This window comes from Balaenoptera borealis (genome assembly GCF_965194805.1).
Source record: "Balaenoptera borealis genome assembly, chromosome: 16".
NCBI classification, from domain to species: domain Eukaryota; kingdom Metazoa; phylum Chordata; class Mammalia; order Artiodactyla; family Balaenopteridae; genus Balaenoptera; species Balaenoptera borealis.
The window spans coordinates 73,580,828-73,608,460 of NC_138872.1; the positions used below are offsets into that span (position 1 = coordinate 73,580,828).

Here is a 27,633-nt window from a genome sequence, read left to right on the forward strand (position 1 = left end):
GCCGCGCCCCGCACTGCAGCGGTAGCGCGCCCGCCCCGCCCTGCCCCGCCCTGCCCCGCCCCCGCCTCGGCTGGCCCGGCCGGGGGAGGGGTCGCGGCGGCGGCGTCAGCGGCTGTCCGGGCGGTGGGAGCTGAGGCGCTGGAGCAAGATGGCGGCGCGGGTGCTGCGCGCCGGCGGAGCGGCCTCGGCCGGCAGCTTTCTGCGGCGGGTCGGCCCCTGCAGCCTCCAGCCCAGGCTCTGGTGAGCAGCGCCGCCCTTTCCGGGAGCGGCCGGGGAGGGGCCGCCGCGGGGCGGAGGGCACGGGTCCCCGGCACGAGTGTACGCCCCGGCCCGGCCGCGCTCCCACTGGGCAGGGCCTCCCGGACTGCGGGGCGGCGGGACCGAGGCCTCGGTCGGCGCGGCTGGGCGAGTCGGAGCCTCGGCGGGGTCGGAGTGCCTGCCTGCCGGGCCGGCCGGGCTCAAGGTCACGGTGGGAACGACGGTCGGCGCCGAAGCCACGTCCGCGCGCCGAGCCTGCCCGGCCTGCGGGACCCTGACCCGGCGCGACCCGGAGCGGTGCCCGGGCGGCGGGCGCATGCCTGAGGCCGCAGGCCTTGAAGTCGCAGCCGCCTGAGAACACTGTTCGCCCGCGCAAAGCCTCAGTGCTTGATTCCGCAAACGGCAGTAGAGATAACCCTCACCTCCTGGGTTGTTGTGAGGAAGAAATAAAATACCGCCTCGTCCCCGGTGAGCCCTCAAGTGGAGGTCGGGGGAGTAGTGAAGAGGTGTCATCAGCCCTAAGAACAGTCGTTGACTTGCATTTAAAAGTAGATAACGAATCAAAAAGTATGTACAGTTATCAGCACTAAGGGGACGTTGGCTTCATGTTTAAACTTTTTTTCTAACCTCATTGGATTAAATATTCGGTTTTCAGAATCCATCCCTGAAATAGCCATGTCCCATTTTCCAAATCGAAAAACCAAATCTCATACCAACTTACATGTCGATTTACTTCTTCGGTTTCTTTACGTTGGGTAACTTAAATTTTCTCTTTTTGTTTGTGTTTAATTAAATAGTGAGCCTATAGAAAATACAGTTGGCGCTTAAAAATGGAAGCGGGAGGGAGCTACCTGTTTGTTAAACTCTTAATACGGCCCAGCTTTTTACTGATACGGCTTATTTAATGTAATCCTAGTAGCACTCTTAAGAAGTAAGTAATAGGATCTGCATTTTAGAGATGAGAAGGAACCTAAAGGGCTTGAGACACATGGCTGGAAAAGGCATTTGAACCCAAGTTTGTGAGGCTTGAGGCCCAGTGCCCTTCCTAGGACTCATGCTCAACTTGTGTTTCAAAATTTGATATTTATGTTTCCAAGTTGGTTAACAAATCACCCTCCTTTTATTTTTATTCTGTTATTAAGTATCTACTGTTGCTTTATTTTTTCACAAGGATGATAAAAGCCTACGAAATTGATATTTTCTTCTTTTCACAAAAGACAGCTGAGACTGAAGGCATTCCCCTAAAGTGCCCAAGGTCACTTGAAGCTAGTAAACTGGAGATTTGGAGCCAGGTGTGCCCGGTACCCCCACTTCCTGCTGGGGCCAAATGCTCTTGACACTGGCGTCCTTGTCTCTATACAAAGTCCCCTGTCCTTTCTGACTACTCACTCCTTCCTGGGCTCTAGTCTGCTTTAACCGTAGGTGTTCTTTAGGACTCAGTCTGGACCCAGCTACTCATTGATTCTATCAGATATTGAATGTATATGATGTCGTTGAAACTCTGTGGACCTGAGCATAATAGCCATGGTCACTCTCCCCAGGAAGCCATGGCAGAGGTGAAATCCCACGTAGACTTACAGATTGAGGTAGGTGGCATGGGAGAATCAGGGAACCTCCCTGCATGAGGTCATGGAAGGCCTCTCCGAGAAGGTGGCATTAAGCTGAGACCTGAAGGGTCAGTGGGCATGAAAGCCGTGAATGGGAGGAGTCAGGCATGCTGGGAAACCCGAGAAAAATCTAGGAGCAGGAGTAAAGGGAAGACGGAGAACAGGTGGCGAGGAGCAGGGGCCCGATAATTCCAGGCCTTACAAGCCATTGAGAGAGCTTGGATTTTACTCTGAGAGCCATGGAAGACGTTTAAAGGTATACACTTTAGTGTGACATGATCTGATCTACGTTTTTAAAAGATCAGCCTGACTTTGAAAAGGGGACAGTCAGGATGATGGCCAACGAGGCAGATGCTGGTGCCATTTACCGAGACTCGTTTGTTCCAAAGGTGAGAGTGCCCACCACGTGCCAGGTGCTGTTGGGAAGCATCAGTGAATAAGGCACACAGGGTGCTTGTTAGTCATTCAGAGAAGGAGGAACAGGTGCAGGGTGGGGAGGGGGCGGATCCAGGGCAGTTTTGAACCCGGTGAAATTGGAGATGGCTGTGAGCTACTCGAATAGAAAGACCCAGTAGGCAGTTGGCTTATTGGATCTATATGACTTCTCCAAGGAGATGTCTGGACAGCATTTGAGAGTTGTCAGCATATAGGAATGCAAAATGTTAATAGATCTATGGGTTTCAGTATACTATATTGTATTTGATTGAAATTTTTCATAATAAAATGCTTTTTTAAACTATAGGAATGGATGAGATTTGCTTGAGGAGTGTGGATAGAGAAAGAGCTGAGAAGCAGGCCCTGGGCTGTATGGATATTTACAGGCTGGATATAGGAAGGAGAGGCAGCAAGGGAGCTGGAAGGGGCAGCTGTGAGGTCATTATGGGTCAGTGCCCGGGGGCGGTATTTCAACGAGGGAGTGGTTCAGCTGTGCCAGATGCTGCCAGAAGGTCAAAATGACGGAAGAAAACCGCACTTACCGACAGGGGTGTTGTGAGTGACATTGGAAGAGTGGTTCTAGAGGGACGGAGGACGCGTTCCCGGGAGGCTGATTTGCCAAGCATATCTTCGCTCTGCTCAGTGCCAGGCCCTCTGCTCAGCTGTTTACTGAGCACTGCACCAGTGTCCCCCAGGTGCCGGAAACGACCATGTACCCAGAATTTAACTCATCTTCCTCCTGCAAAGCCTGCTTGCTCCTCCTGGGTTCTCTCTCCCCAGCCATGGAGCATCTTCCATTTAGTGGTCCAGGCCAGAAACCAGGTCTTCCCCAAGCCCTTCCCCTCCTGCTCCCGCCCATCTAGTCAGTTGCCAGATCTGTTAGTTCTGCCTCCAACATGTCTTGACTGTGCCTCTGCATCACCACTCGGCTGGATTCCTATCAAGAGTGTAGACTTGAAGCCATTGGTGAGGGGAACAGCTAGAGAATTCCCCAGAACAAATGAGCAGGACATTTTCCTACTAGAAAGATCTCTGACATGAACCCTGACTGGATCCTAATCCCTCTTCCTTTCCACCCCACGTCCACCAAGAAAAAAATCTATAAAAAACATTTTAGAGACAATTGGGGACATTTTAAGATGGAGTGGGTATTAGGTATTATAGAATTATTATTTTCGTTAGATGTGATATTTATCATTAGTGACGTGGTTTGTCCTTGATCTTAGGAGATGTGTGCTGAAGTATTTAGCGATGGTGTATCATGATGTCTGCACTCTGGTTTCGTATGGTTTGGTAAAAATGAAAAAGTGAAATATATATAAACAGTAAAAATTATAAAATGTTCATTTTTTATCTAGATACAGGGCATAGCGGTCTTCGTTATACTGTTCTTTCATCCCTGTGTCTGAAGTTTTTCAAAATGAAAGGTTGGGGAACCGCTCTCTAGCAGCAGTGGCGAAGACAGATTTACTGGGCTTGGCGGCGGGGCGGGGGAGGGGAGGCCCATGGCTCCTGCTTTAAGGCAAGACTCTTCTTCGGGTCGGGCCCTTCGGCCTCTGCCCCTCCCCCTCCCCTCTGCTGTATTCACATTCCCCTGGCTTTGGCAGCTAGAGTTCTGCTTCCGAGAAAGTCCTTCCTCCCGTGGTCAGCAACCTGACAAACTGCTCCTCATCTTCCGGGTCCTCAGCTCAACAGGTGCCTCTTCAGAGGGCTGGTCCACGTCTCCCTCAGGCTGACCTAGACCCCACTCCCTCTGCCCCAGCCCACCACGCCCACCACCTGTGTCTCCACGGAGGGGCCCTTCTTCCCCTGGGCTGTGATCACGTTTGTCCGTCTGCTTCCACCAGCAAACCGAGCTCTGTGAAGTCAGGGCCAGGCTTATTCCTCTTTGTAGCCTCAGCCTGGCCCAGTGCCTGGCACGTGCAGGGCACAGTCCGTGCATATTTGGTGATCAGACGACCAAAGCCCCTTGCCTCATCCTGTGGTCTCTGTGTTAAATGTATTTCCCTTCTGTAATTTGCCCCGACTAAACCAAAACACCATCTTCCACACCTAATCAGGACCCGTGTCTTCTCCTCTTCACCTTAGGAGTATCTTTTGAATGTAATCCATCCCCTTCATCCCTCCTGCCATCATCTTAACCCAGGACCATCCTTTGGTCCATCCAGTGAGTATCAGATGCCTTCGGTGTGCCGGTACTGCTGGGCTGGACAGCCGGCCAGGAGCCCAGGAGCCACGCTCCCTGCCTTTCTTGCTTAGTCCACCCGCCACACCACTGCCGGGCTGCTTTTTACACCTGAATCTTTTCTGAAAACTTGCTAGCATTGCCCCGTCTACAGGATAAGGTCCAGCTGATAGGCTTGGTGCACGGGAGCCCAGCCCCCCTGGCCCGCTTGCCCTCCCATTGTTCCTCCCACTGTCCTGTCACACCCTGTTCTCTTGCCTTCCTGAACGCTTTGCTGTTCCAGAAACATGCCACACAGCTTCACGACTCCATGCCCCAGGACACCCACAGGACACGTTGTTCCCTTTGACTGGGATTATCACTGGCTTTGTCCCCTGTTTTGCTTGTCCTCCAAGACAGAGCTAGAATGTCTCCACTGGAGTCCCTCTCGCTCCTTGCAGGCCGAGGCCCAGATGGTTCATTCCCTCAAGTTCCCACAGTGCCTGTGACCGCTCTGGCTGTTTACTGATAGGTTTTTCCCATGACAGTGGGCACGCTAGGCATCTGTTCATCTTTGTATCCATTGAGCCAGGCACATAATGCTTATTCTATTTAGAATCTAGTGTTTTGTAGGATGTGCTGCCCCCTACCTCACCCTCTGTAAAGTGCCACCCAACACATAAATGATGTTATAAAGACAGCTGATTGCGGTGTTTGTCACTCTTGGTAAAGCACCCTGGCCCAGCCCAGGTCTTATCACCCTGACAGCTGTTGGCATGGCTGCTTCTACCCCTTTCCGTGATTCAGCTTGGACACTGAGATGGGCTGGGCACGTGAGGCCGTTTTGGTCACCTGCCAGCTGAAAGATTTCAGAGCTCGACAGTCAGCTGGGGCTATGCTGCGCCACACTGGTTTCCATTTGTCAAGACAGTTGCTACCCAACTTTGACAAGGAAGCAGCACTCAGGTTCTTGTGTGTGTCCCGTGATGTTGACTACTTCTTAGGTTAATCTTTAGCTTACAAAGTGTTGTCATATCCCTTACCTCATCTTACCCATCCTAAAGTAAATCCCTTTGGTATTAAAATCTGGAACGAATGCTCACTTGGGGAGGTTTGTGTGGAGGAGGCATCCCTTATTAGTGAAAATATTTTGAACTTTACAGTTAGATCTGGGTTCATATTTTTATCTTGCTGCTTCTTAGCTCAGGTTGTGTAATAACCTCTGTGAGCCAGTCCTTAAAATGCAATAATACCTACTTTGCTAGATTGTTCTGGGGATTAAATGAGAAGACAGGAACAAACTGCCTAGTCCAGTGCCTAACAGGAAGTATGTGCTTATTAGCTTGTAATCCCCTTAAGTTCTAAGGAGGAAGGGAAGAATTACTTTGGAATTTTTTTCCCTTCCAGATTTAGTCTGTCAATAATTCTTTATTATGCTCTCTTATTTTATAAAGTATTAAATGCCATAGGAATTAAATATCAATATGAGTGCACATGGTATATATGCTTGTCTATGCACTTCTGGAAGGATTCATTAAGAACTATTAGTAGTGGTTGCTTTGGTGAGTACTTCTTAATGAAATTCCTTAGTGCTGATATTTTTAGAAACTTCCATTGTACCCCTTTCCTAGTTGTTCATAATTGTTATTCCTAAAAAAAAAAAAAACTATACAAAGTCCTGTTAAAAAAAATCTTAAAACTTTCTACTTTGCATATCACTAATTTTATATGCTTGCCATTTCGCTTCATGATATTATTTAAGCAAATATCCCAAAACATGGTGTGTTTAAAATACTTTAAACATGGGAATTCCCTGGTGGTCCAATGGTTAGGACTTGGTACTTTCACTGGCGAGGGCCTGGGGTTCAATCCCTGGTCAGGAAACTAACATCCCACAAGCCACGTGGCACAGCCAAAAAAAATAAAATGAAATACTTTAAACGAATTGACAAAAATGTTTTCATTTTTATTGAAGTAAATTTTACCATGATTCATTTGGAGAATTGCCTTCTTCAGAATTAGTTTATTTATATAATCAAAGAGTGGGGACTTCCCTGGTGGCGCAGTGGTTAAGAATCCACCTGCCAATGCAGGGGACACGGGTTCGAGGCCTGGTTTGGGAAGATCCCACATGCCGCGGAGCAAATAAGCCCGTGCGCCACAACTACTGAGCCTGTGCTCTGAAGCCTGCGTGCCTAGAGCCCGTGCTCTGCAACAAGAGAAGCCGCTGCAATGAGAAGCCCGCGCACCACAACGAAGAGTAGCCTCCACTCACCACAACTAGAGAAAGCCTGCGTGCAGCAACAAAGACCGAATGCAGCCAAAAATAAATAAATAAATAAATTTGGAAAGAAAAAAAAAAAAGAAGAGTGAATTGAAAACAGAGACGAATACCGTATGATTTTGGTTTCTGCTAAAGAGCTAATAGTTTTTATATATAATTTCTTTTAATTTAAAAAGTTTTTTTAAAGTAGTTTTAAAAACAATTTTTAAATCTCACCATTAATCAGGTGCTGTCCTAAGTGCTTTAAGCATATTTACTAGGGGTTAAACATGTACTTAAAAATATACAAGAATAAAATAAAAAACATAGTCAATACAGATATTATATGGGGAAAGATGTGTTTCTCCTCTATTTTAACTCTCCATCCTTCCTTCAGGGATACCACCATTAACACTTTTCTCAATTCTAAGGCATTTTAACATATAATAAAAGCAAAATGGAAGAATTTCCAACTTCTTTTTACAAATGCCACTTAGGACTATATATTTTTGTCATATGCACTAATAAGAAAAATTGCATGTACTGGTATTAACTTGTTATTTTGCTTATTTAACATGAGCTTGCTGCTTTTTAATCTTAAAAGATTTGAAAAAATGCTTTTCTGTTTCTTGATAACTATTTATAGAAAACATTTTATTGTTAATTTTATATTTGTATATTTTGTTTATATATTTGTAAGCTCCATCAGTCAAAAAAAATTTTTTCATCTGGTTTCTAGCTATTTGTGATAATATCCTATGAATTGGTTTTTAAATTTAAAACAGTCATATGGAGTGAAAAGTGTTCTGTAATGTTTGTTCATTAAAGCAGCAAGTCGATTTTTTTTAAGCAAAAAAAGAAAAAGGCTGCCAGTGTAACCCGTGAAATGTAGAGTTCTGTTTTTTCTAAAGCACCATAGTTGAATAAGAATAGGAATTTGTATTAATGTGGAATCCACACGTTCATCTCGTGAGACATTAGGGAATTTGCATGTCATGCAAGTTTTTCTTGCCTCTTGTTTAAACTCCCCTTCCTTAACACCTGGGGTCACTCTCTCTTTTCCTCTTATATTTGCTTTATGGTATCTGTGCCCTTAAACAGGTCTGCTAAGCAGATTGAAAATGGTCTGTAGGAAATCATCTAGTGTTTCCAAGAGATCCCCCCAGAAAAGGCTCACACTGGCCTGTCAGTAGCCAGACCTTGTTTTGAAGCACTGGATAAGATCTGAGTGTTTGTATTGGTCATTTGGAATCCCAGCACGTTACTGCCCTTGGCATGATCTAGCAAAGGGCAGAAAAGATCATTTATGTGTACATGAATTAAAGATCAAAACAATAAAGAGTATGCCGTGATAGCCCTGGCCAGAGAGGATGGTCATCCGCATAAAGGCGATCGTGCAGAAAGAATGGGCACAGTCTCAAACGACTACATTCTGTATGATTCCATATATGAGACATTCTGCAAAAGGCAAACTATAGAGACATAGAACAGATCAGTGGTTGCTAGGAGTTGGGAGACTACAGAGACATAGAACAGATCAGTGGTTGCTAGGAGTTGGGAGAAGGGTTGATTACAAAAGGAGGAGTTTTAGGGAGTGAAGGAACTGTTCCCTATCTTACTGTGGTGGTGGTTACATGGCTTTATGCATTTGTCAAAACTCACAGAACTGTATGTCCAAAAAAGAGTAATTTTACTGTGCATGAATTAAAGTGGAGAAGAGGAAGGGACGCGATTTGTCATTTGATTATGGTTGTGTGAAGTTAGGAAGAGGGTGAGTCTCAGCCAGGCTTTAGTTTTTAAAATCTTGTTCTCAGGTTATATATACCTATATACCTTACCCATAAAGGAGTTTCTAAACATGCACTTTAGATTTTTTTTTTTAATTTTTATTTATTTATTATTTATGGCTGTGTTGGGTCTTCGTTTCTGTGTGAGGGCTTTCTCCAGTTGCGGCAAGCGGGGGCCACTCTTCATCGCGGTGCGCGGGCCTCTCACTATCGCGGCCTCTCCCGTTGCGGAGCACAGGCTCCAGACGCGCAGGCGCAGTAATTGTGGCTCACGGGCCCAGCCACTCCGCGGCATGTGGGATCTTCCCAGACCAGGGCTCGAACCCGTGTCCCCTGCATTAGCAGGCAGACTCTCAACCACTGCGCCACCAGGGAAGCCCACACTTTAGATATTTTAGCTAATTTTAGGTATAAAAATAATATATGTATATGGAAAATTCTCAAAGAGTCCAGAAGGTTATACAACGAAAAGGAAAACTCTCTCCTCCCATCCCAAGCCCACTACAGTCCCCAGGTGTCCTCACTATTAGCAGTTCACTTTGTGTGTGTATTTGTGGTACTGTTCTGGGCCTACTTTTCCATGTAACTCATCTCAGCGATACCGACATATCAGTGCGTGTAGATCTACCTCATTCCTTGTATTGATTGCATTCTATTCTGATTTTGGCTCTACCTTGATTTATTTGACCAGTCCCCATTAATGGGTTCCAAATTGCCTGTACCAGGAACAAACTGGAAACAAGGTAGTAAGGAATGCTTGCACGCATCCAGCTGTGTGCACTTGTCTAAATATAGCTGCCCATGGGACATACTACAAGTGCAACTCTTAGGCCGAAAGGCCTACGCAGTTTTAATTTTGCTATAGATAATGTCACACTGCCCTCTAGGGAGGTCACACAAATTTGTGATCCTACCAGCAAGCATATGGGAATTAAACATGCACTTAAAATTTCACGGGTAAAGTGTAGTTTGTTACTTAAGTCAAATCTATCCTCACTTTCTGACAGCGTGGATAATAGGAGTTCAGTTATAAGATGAAAATAAGCAAATTATTTATATGTTAATGAAGTCTGTATTCTTAGGTTTTTGTGAGTTAAAAATCTTGATTCTAAGGTTAATTTAGTTTAGGGGTAAAAGTTTTTTTAACAAAAGAATTCATTTCACTTTCCCTGTATATTCCTTTTCACATTTTTTTGTTGCGGTAAAGTACATATAACATAAAATTTGCCATTTTTAAGTGTACAGTTCAGTGGTGTTAAGTACGTTCACATTGTTTTGTTGTACAACCATCACCACCATCCCTCTCCAGAACCTTTTCATCTTCCCCAACTGAAACTCTGTACCCATTAAGTAGTAACTCGGCATTCTCCCCTCCCCTCTGCCCCTGGCAACCACCATTCTACTTTCTTTCTCTGTGAATTTGACTATTCTAGGTTTCCTTGTATGTTTTTTCTATGTTGAAAATTTCCTTGGAGGAAGGAAGAACACCTGGTGGAACTCACAGAGATACATGTGAGAACTCGCCTAGGAGTGCCGAAGTTACTTCTCTCACAGTTTGCTCCTGCGTTCAGAGTGCACGCTGGTGGCATGGAAAGTGGACATGTGGTATCCCAGGTTCTAGAACAGTGCCTAGACAGTGTGCTCAAGGAGTGTTTGCTGAATGGATTGATGAATTTATGAAAACAGTGTACCACACGACACAACCTAAAGACCCTGAGATCTTCGTACCTCTGATTAAACTCAAATTTTTGCATTTGTTATTCCATAGGAAATTGGCGTTTTCCAATAACAGACCTCGAGAGGACAGCTGGTTAAAATCCTTATTTGTCCGGAAAGTTGATCCAAGGAAAGATGCTCACTCTAATCTCCTAGCCAAAAAGGAAACAAGCAGTCTGTACAAATTACAGTGTGAGTCATAGGTTTGCTATCTTCATAGTTGACTTTTTCCCCTTTGTTCATAAGTTTATCGTTGAATTTTCTTTTGTTTCAGTTCACAATGTTAAACCGGAATGCCTAGAAGCATACAACAGAATTTGGTGTGTATACCAGACGCTCCGTTACTTGGGGGACAATAATGATTCTAATATTTGTCAGTTGCGCTAACCCTTGATAGCAGAGCGAGATCTTTCATGCCTCTTCTTAAAGCTGAACGTTGAGAGGCTCTTAAGTTGAGCTCTGTTGGGCATTACCAAGGGTGTTTTGATTTTAAGCGCTCTTTCAGCTAACTCCTCACATAGGCTTTCAGACTTTGGAATGTTACTAGACTCTTCAGGTTGGAAGGGACCTTGCAAGGCGGTCTAGCCCAGCTGCTCATCCAGTGCTTGAGTCCTTTCTGTAGCCCTTCCTGACGCTATGCTTAAATACATTTCATACGCTCCATTTCTGGACAGCTCTGAGTGTTAGGAGTTAGAATTCACACCCCTGGGACCTCCACTGTGTCCAGTTTTACTCCTAAGTAATACTGCCACGTGAGAGCCCTGTGTGGATTTCAGTAGAGCTGCCATTTCTTCCCAGGTCTTCCATCCGCCAGGATTCAAGTCCCTTCAGCAGATTCTCATATGACATGAAACCCATATATTCTTATAGAATTTGTAAACTTTAAGACCAAAGAGAATTAAGTGCATTAGTTCTAACAGAAATAGCATTTTAATGATCAGTTGTCCACAAATATAATTTAAAAGCTTTTTTTTAACCTTTCATATCTGCTGCTTTCATGAGAAAGCAAATGATTTTGTTACCAGAATCAGCATAACTTTCAGAAGCAACACATCTTTTGTTGTTTTATTTTTGGAGGTGGTTTGTGAAATGTAACATTAGTGTTGAGTTTCTTGCTCACCTCAGCACAGTTCTCTTTATTTTAGAAGTGCCCTAAAAACAAAACAAATGCTTTTTTTCTAATTCTCTTCTCATAAAATGAAATTTTTCTGTATGCTGATGTTTCCCTGGATTATCTTTCCTGTCCTGTTTTTTTTTTTCACTTCATCTCCTGTCTCAGATTCCTGGCTATCTATTCATGTTCTCACTTCAAACTCAATGTGTAGAATTACCCTGCTCTTCCAGTTTCTCCATGTGTGACACTCACCATGGTTTTATTTGACTCTTTCCTTAGTTTTATGTGATTAGCCAGTCACTGCAGGCTGTGCATTCTTCATGTGATGTGTATTTTGCTTCTCTTTGCTTGTTTCCCTCTCCAGGCCTGTTGAGGCCCATTTCCAAGTAGCCCTTTCTGACTGCCTTCCTGGGCTTGAAGCTGCACCTGTACCTTCACCCCACCCTGCAGTCCATTACCCAAAAGTTTGTCAAATTGATCTGCTTGAGTTCTGTTTTCTCCTTCATCATGTTTGTTTTTCTTTTCTCTGAAACTTTCAGCAGCTCCCTGTTTCCAGCCTGGTTTTTAGGGGCCCAGATAATGAGGTTCTTCCCAACTCATCAAGTTCTGGGTACAAGTGCTACCTACCTTACAGCCCCCATTCACCTGGGTCATCTGTGCAGGCTTCCATCTGCCACAGTAGCTCCAGTGCTGGGTTGTTTACTTCCTGCTCATGTCATGTGGCAAAAAGAAAACCCAATTCCATTTCCCTGACATAATCTGTCTTTCTCCACCCCTGATTTCCATCAATCCCGTGTGATTTCTGAACATTCATGGGTCATACATCAGATACATTTAATATCTGATCTTAATTTTAAAAGTAAATGCTACCCTTCAAAAAATTACATGGTTTGGTCATTGTACTGGGTCTTAAAGACATTTGAGTTTTCAGTTAGACATAAGAGCATTCAGAGCTTTTCTCTGTCAACTAGTCACATCCACCCAGTCCTAGCGCTCCGACTTCGGGTGGTGATCACTGGCTTAATATCACTTGACGTCAGCAGATAATCAGAACAGTTTCCATTTCTGACCCTTGATATCTTTTTGCATCCATTGTTGGATCTATATGGCACTTTTTCATCGTAATTTTTCTATTCAAAAAGAGTACAAGTTTTAGCTTTTCTCTTGGTATGATGCAGTTATGCCTCTTCCCTTTGCCTTTCCCTGTCCATTAGGATCTGTAATGTGGGAAGGTTTCCGTGGAACCAGGCTCTGACACCTCTGTTAAATTAATGCACTGCCAGGACCATGCGCGATCAATAGCGACAAACTGGGCCGTGTGTCCAGCATGGGATTAGGTGCGATACCTTTCAAATCCCCTCAGCTGGTTGAATTAAGTAGAAACTAATTTATGCCTCATGTCGTCTCTTTCGTTTGGATTCTGCTGCCCCTTTGACGCCCTTCAGGATTGTTGGGGTCGGGGTTGCTTCCAGACTGTGTTGTGTCCCGGCTCCGTCGTCTTCCTTAAAGCCCACTCGTTCTCTGCCACTGCTTCCTGTGCCTCCTGGGCCGCTCCTGTCATCTACCCCATCCTCCACATGACCTTCTTCCCTTTCTTTCTTCTCCCGCGTTCTTTTTCTACTATTCCCATTTCTCTCATCCTTCCTATCTTTGGAACCAGCAAAAGTTAGCTTTCATACACATCACCATTCCTAAGTATATACTTCTTTTTTTTTTTTTTCTCTGAAACAGCAAATAATAGACTCATAGTTCCTGGAATTTTTGGACCTTTGGCTCTTCTTTATCATTTTTATCAATATACTTGAGTTACTTACCACTGTTGTAGATAGCTGGGGTATCAGTCACCTAAGCTTCTGATAAGTGGGACATGAGAGCACAACAGAATTCAGCCAAAAGGCTAATTCTGCACATCTTTTTATCATAAACGTATTCTGAGGTCAGTTGTCAGAACACAGAGTAGATGACCTTTTCCTGTTACTGATCATGTGTTGTCCACCTGGTGTCATTTTGGTGGTTGTTTAATTAGTGTTGCTCTTTCTTCTCTTTAAGTCAAGAGGTGTTGCCAAAGATTCATGAAGATAAACATTACCCTTGTACTTTGGTGGGGACTTGGAACACGTGGTATGGCGAGCAGGATCAAGCTGGTAGGAAGCAGAAGTCTTTGGAATAAACACTTGTTCCTTAAGCCTTTACTGTCATTACTTAAATGATTTTTAACATAATGCTTGTTTTTATAAGCAAAGCTTTCCAAGTCTCAGTCTAGTTTTATGGTTAAAGTAGTTTCTCCAGTAAATCACTGCAAAAACTCCTTTTTGATTGTTTTTCATGTTTGAATCTATCATTGAAACTTTATGGTGTAACTTGAGCCAACACACATTACAGTTTTGTACTGTGTTAACACCATGCGTATCTAGAATATTTTCAAGGTAAGAGTATCATGAAACTCTAAATGTATGTTATCGTTTAAAATATATTTCAGTTCACCTCTGGAGGTATGAAGGAGGTTATCCAGTCCTCACGGAGGTCATGAATAAACTCAAAGAAAATCAGGTAATGATTTTTGAAAAAGACTAATGATACAGTAGATGTTAGTACAGAATTAAATGACTCTTTTCTGTCATCGTTTTTGTTAGTAAACTGTTAGTTTTCTGTAGTAAAAATTTTATTATTTGGACTCTTGAGGTTGTATTTAAACATAGAGTAACCAGTTGTAATACTATTAAAATAATAGTTCTTATTGTAAAAGTCAGTTGTACCTTGATAAGCTGGAACTTTGAAACCGGTAAGTCAGTGTGGGTTACCTAACACATATCTGCTTCAGGAACTTACAACCACATTTTCTTCATCTTGAGCCGACTTTGCTATCCTCCCCCTCCCTTCACGAATAGGTGTGTGTTAATGGAGAATATTCTACCAGCCATACATTATTAGGAAAGAAAACCTTTTGTGTAGACTCCCTGCCCATATATAAATGACTTTTTTTTTTTTTTTTTTTGCCTTGCTGCGAGCCTTGTGGGATCTTAGTTCCCGATCAGGGATTGAACCCACGCCCTCAGCAGTGAAAGCACGGAGTCCTAACCACTGGACTGCCAGGGAATTCCCAATGTAAATGGCTTTTTGATTATCTGATGTTTTGAGGTTTCCATGTCACCTGTCTCAATATGCTGTCAAACACTGTTAGAAGAACCTAAAATCGTAGGAAATTAAATTTGTTTACTTTGTCATTTATATAATTAGGATGACTATGTAGTTTGATATCTAAACTTGGACACTTTTGAGAGTGAAAGGGAATACTAATAGTCATTATGCTGGTTCAACAAGATGTAAACTGGGACTGTCTCAGGCCAACTCTACCCTATTTATAATAGTATTCTATTGTGGGAGGAACATAAATGTTGCTAAAGTGGGTTTATATATAAATCTTCTCATATTTATAATATAAATATGAGAAGATTTCATGAGCACCTTTGTTCACTCAAAGGAATTTGCGGAATTCCGTAAGGCGAGAAGCAACATGCTTCTCTCGAGGAAGAATCAGCTGCTATTGGAGTTCAGTTTCTGGAATGAGCCTGTCCCACGGTCAGGACCGAATATATATGAACTCAGATCTTACCAGCTCCGAGTAAGTACTGAAATAGGAGTTAACTGTCCCCTTGTTCTTCTGTGCAGAAGGACACGCACCCCTGATGCTGAGTGGGCAGCAGACACTGAGCGAATGTTCTGTGATGTGTGTTTGGCTCGTTTTCTCCCCTGTCCAGTTCTTCTCCTCTTGTTTCCTTTTTTTAAACCTTCCTTCTTTCTCCTTCTTTCTCTTTGCTAAGCTCATTTGTTTTTTATAGCCTTACACGTAAGAGGAAAGACCTAACATGCAGGACCAGCTACATTATATAGCATCTGTTGTCATTGAACTAGAGCAACTAATAAGCATGTGACTATTGAATACATTATACAGCACTGTAAGACAAAAGGGGAATAAACTTTGTACGACTTTCTAGATATTTCCCTACTTAGGTGACCACTAAAAAGAAAGGCCCAGGTGGCAACATAGTTAAAGTGAAAAAGTATCAGTAGATCTTGTGGTCTAATACTCAGTATTATACTGGGAAAAAAACAAGTGATGTCCTTGTTAGGTTTACTTAAATTGAATTATTTAAAAATTTCACAATAAAGTCTGAATAGGTACCAACAATTTAATCATCGTGGGCCTAACTATAGTTTTCATAACTATAATTGGATGACTTAATTAACTCTCACTTTGTGTGTATGTTGTCTTCTTAGATGAAGCCACAGAATATTACTTCCACTATGGGATAGGTATGAACACAGTGAATAATACTATTTTGTTACATTTTTTTTATTTGTTAGATCTCACATTATTAAAAGTTAATTTTTAAGTTAGTCTTGTCATTTGATGTTTTTTATACTGTTAGTTCCATATTTCTTCACAGAAGAACTAACAAACCAAATCCAAATCTCTTTTCAGCCGGGAACTATGATTGAATGGGGCAATTACTGGTGAGTATTTTACCAAATGATGAGTTTGTTAAGTCTTATAAATAGATTCTTTTAGGCCATAGTGTTACTTCTAGAAATAAAATCTGGGGTTAGTGCCATGATTTGATACTAGACTGTTGTTTTGTTTGACATATTTGTATTATGAAATTTTTGAAACATATACAAAACTAGAGAGAATAATACCACAGGTCTCCCTTCTATACCCATTACTTAGCTTCAGTAATTATCAACACGTGGCCAGTCTTGCTTAGGTCTAAATCCCCCAACCCAGAGTATTTGGAAGTAAATCTCAGACAACATAAAATTTCCTCTATAAATATTTTAGTATATATCTCCAAGAGATAAGGACTTTTTAAAAAAAAAAAACAAAACCCCCCAGTGTCGCATGAAGTTATCTCATATTCTTCTTGGATGTTATCTTTTCTGAAATGTTGCTTTTGTCACATAAACAGAGCACCACAATGATACAGTTGCTTCTTTTTTTTTTCTTCTTAGTTTAGCAAAATATGAATTTTCCTTCAAACTGATCTATAGATTCAGCAGAATCCCAATCAAAATCCCAGCAGGCTTTAGAAATGCAAGGGACCCAAAATAGCTAAAACAACCTTGAAAAAGAGGAACAAAGTTGCAGGACTCACAGTTCTCAATTTCAAAACTGACTGCAAAGCTAGAGTAATCAAGACAGTATGGTACTGGCATACGGACAGGCATATAGATCAATGGGATAGAATTGAAAGACAAGAAATAAATTCTCACGCATGTGAGCAATTGGTTTTTGACAAGTGTACCAAAGCAATTCACTGGGGACTGATAGTCTTTTCATCGCAGGGTCCTCAGACAACTGGATATCCTTGTAAAAAGATGAATTTAGACCTCTGCCTCACATTATATACAAAAACTAACTGAAAATGAATTGTAGACCTAGATGTAAGAGCTAAAATACAACACTTTCAGAAGAAGACATAAGAGAAAATCTTCGTGACCTAGGGTTAGGCAAAGAGTTCTTACATAAACACCAAAATCACAATGCACAAAAGAAAAAAAATGGTAAATTATAATTCATCAAAATTAAAAGCTTTTGTAATTCAAAGGATACAGTTTTAAAAATTAAAAGACGGGTCACAGACTGGGAGAAAATTTTGCAAGTCACATATCTGATAAAGGACTTGTATCCTGAATATATGAAGAAATCATACAACTCAATCACGAGAAGATAAATAACCCAATTAAAAAATGGGCAAAGGACTTGAATAGACAGTTCTCCAAAGATACACAAATAGCCAAAAAACATAGGAAAAGATGGTCAGCATCACTAATCATAAGATAAATGCAAATCAAAACCACAATTATTTTCCATTCATCTTACACCCTTTAAGAAGGCCATTATCAAAAGAACAGAAAATAACAAGTGTTGGCAAGATACAGAGAAATTGGAACCCTTGTGTACTGTATGTAGGAATATAAAATGGGGCAGTCATCATGGAAGACAGTACAGAGGTACTTCAAAACATTGAAAATAGCATTACTCTCTGACCCAGCAACCCTACTTCTGGGTATATATTCAAAAGAATTCAAAGCAGCATCTCAAAAGAGATGTTTGCACAACCATGTTCATCACAGCATTATTCACAGTAGGTAAGAAGTGGAAGCAACCCAAATATCCATCAACAGATGAATGGATAAAAATGTGGCATATATATATAATGGAATATTAATGCAGCCTTTAAAAAGAAGGAAATCCTGCCACATGCAGGGTGAACCTTGAGAACATTATGCTAAGCAAAATAAGCCAGTCACAAAAGGACAAATACTGTATGATTCCACTAATACAGAGTCTCTAAAGTAGTAAAAACCATAGACACAGAAAATAAAAAGGTGGTTGCCAGGGGCTAGGTGCAGGGGAGTTGGTGTTTAGTGGGTATTATTTCAATTTTGCAAGATGAAAATGTTCTGGCGATCTGTTGCACAACAATGTGAATAGACTTGGCCCTACTAGCCTGCACAGTTGAAAATTGAGATAAATTTAATGTTAGGTGCTTTTTACCACAATAAAAAATAAAATCATAAAATAAATTTGAAAAAAAAAATTTAATGGGCAAAGAATTTGAATAGACATTTCTTCAGAGGAGCTCTGTGAATGCCTAAAAAGGATGTGAAATGCTGCTCAACATCCTTAGTCAGTATGGAAATGCAAAGTAAAACCACAGTGAGATAGTACTTCATACCCACTAGGATGGCTATAATTTAAAAGACAGAATAACGTGTTGATGAGGTTGTCAATGAATTGGTACCTCTACATTTCTGGTGAGAGTGTAAAATGGTACAGCCACTTTGGAAAAGGAAAACCATGACGTTTTACTTACTTTCAATTTATATATATTCTCTTTTTTTCAGTTACAAAATTTCTTGCTTTGGGCTAGATAATTTCTAAGATCTCTTCTACCTCCAAAAAACAGTTCTGGGATCTTTTTTTCTAATGAATCTTTTCTTCTTAGGTCATCAAAGGCTAAATAATGCAAGGTAGAATTCCTTTTCATTTGAAAACTAAGAAATACATACTTGATTGTATCCTATTATTGTAGACATCATTTTATTAAGGAATTGGGGGGTAGGGTTGATGCTATAAGTGTAGTAATTTAGTTGCCCACAGACTAGGATCACCCAGTTCTATGTTTCCGTATTACTCATTGAGACTTGCCCACCGTGGAATCCACAAGGAAGGAACTGAGGTTATTCTTCAGTTATTTTAAAAATTATTTATAAAGCCAGTTCAGCATTCAATTTATATTTTGGCACATAGGTAACTAAGGTGGTGATCTCCTCTTCACTACATGCTTCTGATTATTTCCAGGCTAAGGCAAGTTATGTTTTCTTTGCCTACTGAGAAAGTGAATGAGAAAAATTCAGAATGAAATGAACAGTCCTGAATATTTATCACTATCAATGAAACTGAGGGTTTTCCCCCTTAGGGTTAGAATGCACATTAAAGTGATTTGCTTAATTTCAATAATTTACGAATCAGATTTGTAATTTTTGTGAAGATTATGATCACTTAACACTACATGTAAGGTTAAAGAAATTAACATCACTTGGAGGTAGCCCATGGGGGCAATAGCAAGAGATCCCTCCTTTTCCCCTAAAGAACCTGAAAGCATGGGTCACCTTCGTGGAGTTGAGCATGTGGTGAATGAGAGCCAAGATGTACAAAGTGACCTTGAGGAGACTGGCTTCCTCACTCCCACCACAGGCTGCACTTGCTCTGATTCCACACCCCACTTTGAGATGTTCTAATTCAGTTACTATGAAGTTTGCCTCTAAGAAGAGAATGTGCTGGTCAGGCCGACTCACTTATCTTGTCTCTCACTGTGGATATTAGTGGATTGAATCCTTGTTCATAGTCTCCAGCTCTTTTAAATGAATTAGAATGAATCCATCTTCCCAAGTCCTGTCCACTCTGGGACCCTAACATGACTGAGACATCAGGCCAAGCCTGGGCAGTGTTGATATAAATTGACTGGGTAACTGGGGTGTGGAGTCTCTTGAGAGACGCTACCTGTGACCTTCCTACATCACTTGAAGCTGCTTCCTTCATTTTCAACTTTGATTCTAGAAAACTGCTTTAAGAAAACATACATTTTAAAAACTTGTTTAGGATTTCAAGTGCATCACTAAATATAAAAATAAAGTACTGGTGCAGACACAAAAGAAGGTGTTTAAAAAGCTGATGCCTTTTGCAGCAGGGAATCTTAAAAAGCAAAGTTTAAGGCAAGTGCCAATTTTTAACCAATTTAATCACAATTTCATGTTATACACATAGACACATGTGTATCCACACATGGTGCATACATAATGAATGCCATTTGGTACTCATTTTCCTAACGGTTTGCTCAGGTAAGGGGGCAGAAAAGGAGGCAGCTTCAGTGTTGGCAGTGACAGTGGACTGCCAGGAAGCTCACGTCCATGGTTCTTCCATATGCTGTCCAAGGGGTTGCAGAATTTGACACCCGCCCTCAGCCGTAGATCACAGAGCTTGCGGGTTTCTCAGAGCTCACGGTGTGCGGCTGCTTTGTAGGTGTGGTGCACTTCCTTCCTCTCTGTTTTAAGCCCTGTTCTCGAGGCAGGGTCCCTGCCTCCCTTGGAGTACAGTGCCTCTGGCACCATGGGCTTCTTGGATCGAGAATTCCCTCACTTTCTCTCAGTGTGTTCTTGGAAAGCAGCTTTTTTTAAGTTGACAGGTCCTACCCTCTGCCAGTTTTCTAGACTTTACGTTAAGAATCAGCAGTGCAACCACATATCCTCACGTTGTTGTTTTTATTTTTCATTTTTATTTATTTATTTATTTTGGCTGTGCCGGGTCTTAGTTGCGGCATGTGGACTCTTAGTTGTGGCATGCATGAGGGATCTAGTTCCCCAACCAGGGATCGAACCTGGGCCCCCTGCATTGGGAACATGGAGTCTTACCTACTGGACCACCAGGGAAGTCCCATGTTGTTTTTATTTTAATAGTTATGAATTACTGTCTACTTTTCACGAAAATGACTGCTGTAGCTACAGAAAGGTACATTTACATCTTATGTACATTAAAATAACTTTCGAATGCATTCTGAACCACTTGCGCTGAGGATGGAGGGAACTCACTGATACTTTTTAACATACCTGATTCAATATCTGAACGTTGTTTTTTTTCTTATAGGGCTCGTGCAATTCGCTTCAGACAGGACAGTAATGAAGCAGTTGGAGGGTTCTTCTCCCAGATTGGGCAGCTGTATATGGTGCATCATCTTTGGGGTATGTTTTTTTCCCTTCATTTTTGTATTCCTGTGATTTCAGAGTTCATTACTAACTAACTTGTCCTAGGCAGTAAATCGTATCTCAAGTCAGGAACCTTAAACACTGCAGCTGACCCAAATGTCCCAGATGGAACATAGGTGCTGGGCTACGCGGAATAAGAGGTCAATAGTGAAGGGTCCACAGATGTGCGGCACGTCAGTGAGCTGGTGAAAGTGAGAGTGGGGCGAGAGAGGTGAGGCAGCAGCCCCAGGCGAGGGGAGATGATGGAGCTGCCCCCGGCTCCCTCAGGGACGGTCCCGCTTTCCATGCAGAGGAGGTGCCCACACGCGCGCCCACCCCCTGCCTCGGGTCTGACTCCACTGTCCCAGAGGCCCTTCTCTCGCCTTTTCCATCCCCGCCCACTTTGGTTTGGCACTGTCTTTGGTGTCTTTCAGGGCCTGACTCAGGTGTTCCCCTTTGTCCCCAAGGGAATGTCGCTGTCCCCTGAGCCCCCAGAGCCCAATACTGTGTGTGTGGTCACAGTCATGGCTGTTTGTGTCTGTCTCCCTGCTGAACAGGAACCGGGTCTCAGCAGTAGCTTGGTTCATTCTGGGCACATTTGTAAATGGTTATTAAAGTTAAAGAGATGAAAAGCATGACTTTTTCCAAACCTTATGAATTTGCTGAGGTGTTGGTTTGCCCTGTTTGGTCCACCAAGTGCTGCGGAGTCACGTGCCTGCTGGGTTAGCAGGAGGCTCAGAGACGGGTGACAGGTCTGCTGAGCGGGAAAGCAAACCTGAGTGACAGGCCACCAGGCCGTGTGCGGTGAGTGACGCAGGGAGTTCCAGTGGGGGTCCTCCTCGTTAGGAGTGTATATCGGGATATAAAGGGATACAAAGCTATGAAATGGGGGAAAACCAATGAAAGGTGGAATACGAGCTAGACTTCAGCATCTAGATGGGACTGACAGGTAGAGGTGGGCAGGAGGGGCTGGAACAGCAATGGAGACACGGGAAATTATAAAAAGTGCTCAGGAAACTACAAATAGTGCCGACGGGCTAAATGGTAAGATACCTGCCAGGGACCTGGGTTTAAATGGGTGAGTTGAGGCAAGAAAAGTCATTTTCACATTGTGCCCCTGGAACCTTTCCCTGAAACCCTCCGTGTCTGGGGGGGAGACCCCACTCCAAGCCCCCGCCAGCCGCTGCTCACCTCAGCCACACACACTGGGCTTCCCCGGCATTTAAAAGATTGAAACCTGCACCAGATGATTAGAGGCCGCCAGTAACCCTCAGCTCCCGGAATGTTGGAGGCAGTGGTGTTCCTGGGAGCCGTTTTCTAGCCAGCTGAGATTTGACCTCCTAAGGATCAGAGTTTTCAAATGGAGTAGATTTGCAAACAGATCTTTAAAAGATGTGTTCTGTGTCCCTGCCTTTTGATTATACTAAGTGTAATTTAACCTTTATGGGTTCAAGGTGGGAGTGAAGTCATTTTTATCATTATTTTTTAGTGCATGATCTGTCCAGAGGATATAAACTGGAAAGACAGACCCCTGCCCTTCCCCAGCCTGGAGGGGCCTCTGAGGGTGGCCTCTAGTGAGCGAGCGCGGAGACGGATGTGTCAGGACCCACGTGCTTTGGCGCACAGGCAGAGGTCAGGCACCCGTCTGCTCTGAGGCCCTGCCCTTCTCCACCTTCCTTTTTGTCTCGAGTCTGTGTCCCAAATGTCCACTGCTCACTTCCTACTTATAGGAAAAAGTCTTGAGATGTGCAGAGATGAATTCTCAGTTGTCTGCCCCCAAAACTTACCCTCACTTTTCCATCTTTTTTAAAGAGAACCAACATTTATCAAGCACCTCCAGTGTGTTGGTTATTTATGCACCATTCCCTTTAATCCGTACAGCCACACACCACAAATGAGATACCTGTGACTCATGGGTGGTGAATAAATCACCCAGAACCCACAGCTGTTCAGGAGCTGAGCCAGGCTCAGACGTCAGCAAGTCTGGCTTCAAAGCAGGTCTTCCCCCAGCACAGCCCCCCTTCCTGTTACCCTCGCACGTGATGCCATCCCTCCCCCACCTCCTCAAGGCCTCGCTGCAGCCACGGCTCCTCCACCACCCGATCCGTGGCCTCCTTCCCTTAGTATATGAATGGGCTCAGTGCCTCCCATCTTTAAAAGCCTCCCCAAACCCAAAGGTGCATTGACAGATGAACAAAATGTGGTTTGTTCAAATTCATAGAAACAGAATGTAGAGTAAAGTGTATCGGGTTGGGGGAAGAGGGGAATGGGAAGATACCGTTCAATGGATAATGGTGGCACAATGTGAATGTACTTAATGCCACTGAACTACACATTTAAAAATAGTTAAAATAGTAAATTTTGTTATGTATATTTTACCCCCCCCCCAATTTTTTTTTTAATTAAGAAAATTTGTAAAAGAACACAGGCCTCTCCAACCTGTGTTCCCTCTGGGGGGTGGGGGCGAGGGGTCACCACATGGTGCCCTAGGTGTGCACCTGACCCCGGTGAGGTCATTGTTGCCTGTCACATGAATGTTAACTGTTTTCCTCCGGGTGGTGAGAGGTAAAAGATTTTGTTTTCCTTCTGTTTTTCTGCATCTTCAATATTTTATGTAATAAATTTATACTCCATTACTAGTGGAGGGAACTTTTGTCTTTAGATGGTCAAATTGCCAGGCCTGCAAGGTTAGGTCTTCTCATAGGGAGAAGGAAGCCCCAAAACAGAAACTAGAACTGAGGAGGGAGCCCTGGGTGATCTCTTAGTCACGACTGACACCGTGTTCAGATGCCTAGGAGGCATTTCCCTGGTCACTGGTTGGAAGGATCTTGCCCGGGTTGGGAATCAGAGACCAAGGCACCTGGGTGAGATATCCGAATTGTACCCCAAGGACTCTGACCCTTGGCCCATGCTCTTCCCTCCACCTGGAGCGCCTTTCCCTCCCGTTCCTGCGTGTCGATGATGAAATGGCCTTTTCAACCTTGAAGACCCACTTGGTCCGATCACAGCTTCCAGGCAGCTCTCCCTGGTCAGCTGTGTTCTCCCTGTTGAGTCTCTTTGTTCTCCACTGCCTTGAATACAGTCTCACCCAGATCACTGTAGTGCTTTATAAATGCTGAGAAAAATGGAATCTAATATTGCTTATCCGTAGTCTGACAGTGTGTGGTTACAGATTTAACATGTATTGAGGAAGTTCACTTGGTTTGTAAAGGCACGTCTTGAATCCGCTAGACTGTGAGCCTTGAGAGCGGGTTGTTTTGCGTCTCCCACGGGGCCTGACAATTTTGCTCAGAATAGCCAGCTCACAGTCATTCCAGCTTAGTACTGAGTTCCCAGAGTATAGGTGGTCCCTGACTTACGACGGTTCAACTTAGAATTTTCCAACTTTACGACAGTGCAAAAGTGATCCACATTTAGGAGAAACTGTACTTCACATTTTGAATTTTACTCTTTCCCTGGGCTTTCGATACATTCTCTCGCGATGCTGGGCAGTGGCAGCCGCAGCTCCCAGTCAGCTGCACGATCACGAGGGTGAACAACCAATACACTTAAAACTATTCTGTTTTTTACTTTTAGTGCAGTATTCAGTCAGTTACATGAGATATTCAACACTTTATTATGAAATAGGCTCTGCGTCAGATGATTTTGCCCAACTGTAGGCTAATGTGAGTGTTCTGAGCACGTTTAAGCTAAGCTAGGCTAAGCTAGGATATTCCAGTAGGTTAGGTGTATTGAATGCATTTTCGACTTACAATATTTTCAGCTTACAATGGGTTTATTGGGATGTAACCCCATCATAAGTTGAGGAAGCTCTGTAGGCTCTTTGAGAAAACGAGGAGTGCAGCAGAATCAACACTTCATGGATACACAGTTGACCCTTGAACGTTCAACAAAGGTTTGAACTGCTGGGGTCCACTTATATGCAGATCTTTTTCAGTAAATACACACAGTACTATATGACCCATGGTTGGTCAAATCCAAGGGTACAGAACCATGGATACAGAGGGCCGGCTATGGGATTTGAGCACCTGCAGATTTTGGTATTCACAGCGGATCCTGGAACCAGTCTCCCACTGTACTAGTGGAATTATGTTTGGTTTAAGTCTTAATTCTTCTGTGTGGCTATTTTAAGCTTACAAGGATCTTCAGACCAGGGAAGATATACGGAATGCAGCATGGCATAAACACGGCTGGGAAGAACTGGTATATTATACAGGTAATATCTTAATAGGCATAAAACATTTCATTCTTCTCATCTCATTGTTTTAATGTTCTTTCACCCTGAAGCTAATATGTATTTTAAAAAAAAAATAGTACGTTGCTCTAGGATCGTGAATTGTAAGGTTGAGGGAATGGAGAAATAGTCATATTTTTCTTTGACAGTTACAGGACATTTTTTCAATAGAGAATATTCATTCTTTCAAGTATATATGTTTTCTGGTACAGTTCTCAGATCTTTGTGTATTGTAAACTTTACATCATTACCCTTTTTGTACATTTCTGTATTCTCTGAAAATTTATTATACAAATAAATTTTTTTCTAAGCTTTTCCTTTCTCATCAAAATTGTCCATTCCCCAAAGCATTACAATTTAATACAGCAATTAAAAAGTAATTTTGAAAATTAATTTGGTATTTAGACTTTCCATATGTACATGTATATGCATGTGTACATACGTGTACACCTATACATGTATGTATACCCATACATACACACACACACACACACACACATATACACACACTATGAAATCCTAGTTGCTTGATTTTTAGAAGAAAACAGCCAGGCTGAATACCACCCAGTGACACCAATGCAGGTACCACCTATGTTGCATGTCAGGTACATTTAAGCCCATATCCTACCAGGAAGATCAAAGAGTAATTTGTTCTGGAAAATAACTATTATCTTGTCTTTTAATTCAAAAAAATCATATAACTGTATGTGGCTTTGCTGTTTATTCTTACATTTCCATCAGTTCCCAAAGATGTGTTTTACTTAGCACTGACAGTTCTACAAGTACAGTGTATTTGTTCCTTTATACAGGATACAGTCAAATTATTTGATGTTATATAAATTTTAATTCAGTTGAAAGAACCTTCTGAGAAAGCACCATTTTTCTCACAATATGGACTTTCCTAATTTCCTACAAATGAAACACATTTCCGACAGAATGTTTTAATATCATCTTATAGGATGTCAGCTGATCTGTCATCAGCTTGTGTATTTCTTCCCCTGAGATCAGTCCTAAATATTCCAGTACTCTATTCTGATTTCAAGCAGCATGTCTTCTGAATATTCTTAGCAACCTATTTGTTAATGTATATTTACTGCAGTCTGTTTAGAAAAGAACCAGCCCAGTAATCTTGATCTTTGTTTTCAGTCCCACTTATTCAGGAAATGGAATCCAGAATCATGATCCCACAGAAGACTTCACCCCTCCAGTAAAGCTACAGAATTTCGATGTGCCTACATAAATTTATGTGACAAGTACTTGTCATAAATTAATTTGAACTGTATATCAAGTGAAAAAGAAACACTGAATTGTAAACTGCTGTATATAGCTTGTAAGAGACCTCTTTAAAATTTACAAAATCACAAGAAAGTAAACTATTACAGTTTGGCTGATTGTAACAGTGCTCTGTAGTCCTCTGAAACATCCCTGTATTTGTCGAATATACCTTATAATACCCAGCCACCTCTCCCCACCCTCCAGGAAAAGAGGGCCCAAATTAAAATTGGAATCATCTCCAAATAAGAATCCAACCATGGAAAAAAATTAGCCATTTCTTTATAAAAAGCAAATCTGTTTTATAATTACAGATTTTTAGACAAATTTCTTGTATCAGGAAGAAATATAAATTTTGTCATGTTTCTGTAGCATTTTTCTGAGTCTCAGACTAGGAACAAATTATAAGTGTACCCAATACCTGAAAATGTTTTACTTCACTCTCATTTTTAATGTCAGCATAGTAAACAGTGTATCATTACTGAGCTGGAAGTGGTTGATCGGTAATTCAGTCTCCACGTTGTGTATCGTGATATCTTTATGTGAGAGGAAAAAATGGCTTGAACCTGTGTATTATATGTGACTTTGAAATGAACACCTTGAATAGCACTAATTTTTATTTGTAATATTTTTCTATAACAAAACGAGTAGCACTAGGAAAAGAGGTTTTATTTTGTAAACAATCATCTGTGACCTCAGACATTCTCTGGTTAATATTTTAGTAAGCTCACAGACGATTTTTCCAAGATCATGTATGAGGGGTGGTGCATGTTGAGATTTAAATTGGCATAAAGCTGCATACTTTGTCTAGCTCTGATTTAGTTTTTTAATATAGTGTGCCAATTTTGTGACTGTAATCATGTGAAAGTCCTGTTGAAATGAAAAATTATGGCTGACCCCCAGATCAAAGAATTTATGTTAAAATAAAGTGTGAATAAAATTCTCATATCAAATGTCAAGCTTTTACATGCGAATGGTTTTCTCCAAGAACATATAAAAGTCAATAAAATCCTCTTAATTTTCACATATTACATGTTTGCGATCTCTTTTTAATGACTGGTGCTGAGAATGACCCTGTCACTCTTGAAAGATAGATAGCTTGTCCCAGTTCAATGGGCATATGTGCGTCTACAGAGTAAAATATTAAATAGGCTCATCGGCCACTCTTTATGGCCACTTGGTAGGTGTTGTTATGAGGAATGGGTGTTTGGGTACCAGTGCATGATGGCCTGATGTTTGGGGGCTGGGACTGCCAGTGGAAGAACAGGCTGTGCTCCTTGATGGGGTACTTACCCTCCTGGGTGTTGAGTTCCTTAACCTATAAAATGGGGAGGTTGAATCCAATAGCCTTTAAGGTCCCTTCAGCTCTGAATTTCTGTAACTGGCTCTTCATGGTGGCACAGGAAGCAGTGGGAGAGAGAGGGTATAGCAAACTTTGGCACAGAAAACCTGCAGTTTAGCACCAGCTACTCTACTG

General features: G+C 42.3%; 1 protein-coding gene across 2 annotated transcripts; it reads left to right on the plus strand.

Moving 5' to 3' along the window:
• Positions 1-69: 69 nt before the first annotated feature.
• Positions 70-27,184, plus strand: NIPSNAP2 (nipsnap homolog 2). Of its 2 annotated transcripts, XM_082358656.1 has the most exons (10): positions 75-240; positions 10,283-10,422; positions 10,505-10,550; positions 13,394-13,488; positions 13,824-13,894; positions 14,826-14,966; positions 15,828-15,859; positions 20,553-20,647; positions 24,783-24,866; positions 26,031-27,184. In XM_082358656.1, exons 1-10 carry the CDS (start codon positions 149-151, stop codon positions 26,093-26,095), a joined length of 861 nt encoding a protein of 286 aa, XP_082214782.1. In that variant the 5' UTR covers positions 75-148; the 3' UTR covers positions 26,096-27,184. The 2 variants fall into 2 exon arrangements, with proteins under 2 accessions (XP_082214783.1, XP_082214782.1); XM_082358657.1 differs by lacking the exons at positions 10,505-10,550; positions 13,824-13,894 and having other exon boundaries at positions 70-240.
• The last annotated feature ends 449 nt before the right edge of the window (positions 27,185-27,633 follow it).

Bases quoted from the DNA above. Each gene is read 5' to 3' on its own strand.
- NIPSNAP2 (XM_082358656.1), top strand. From the start codon at position 149: ATGGCGGCGCGGGTGCTGCGCGCCGGCGGAGCGGCCTCGGCCGGCAGC. The intron at 241-10,282 runs GTGAGCAGCGCC...GTTATTCCATAG, and splicing joins AGCCTCCAGCCCAGGCTCTG to GAAATTGGCGTTTTCCAATA. The intron at 15,860-20,552 runs GTGAGTATTTTA...TTTTTCTTATAG, and splicing joins ATTGAATGGGGCAATTACTG to GGCTCGTGCAATTCGCTTCA.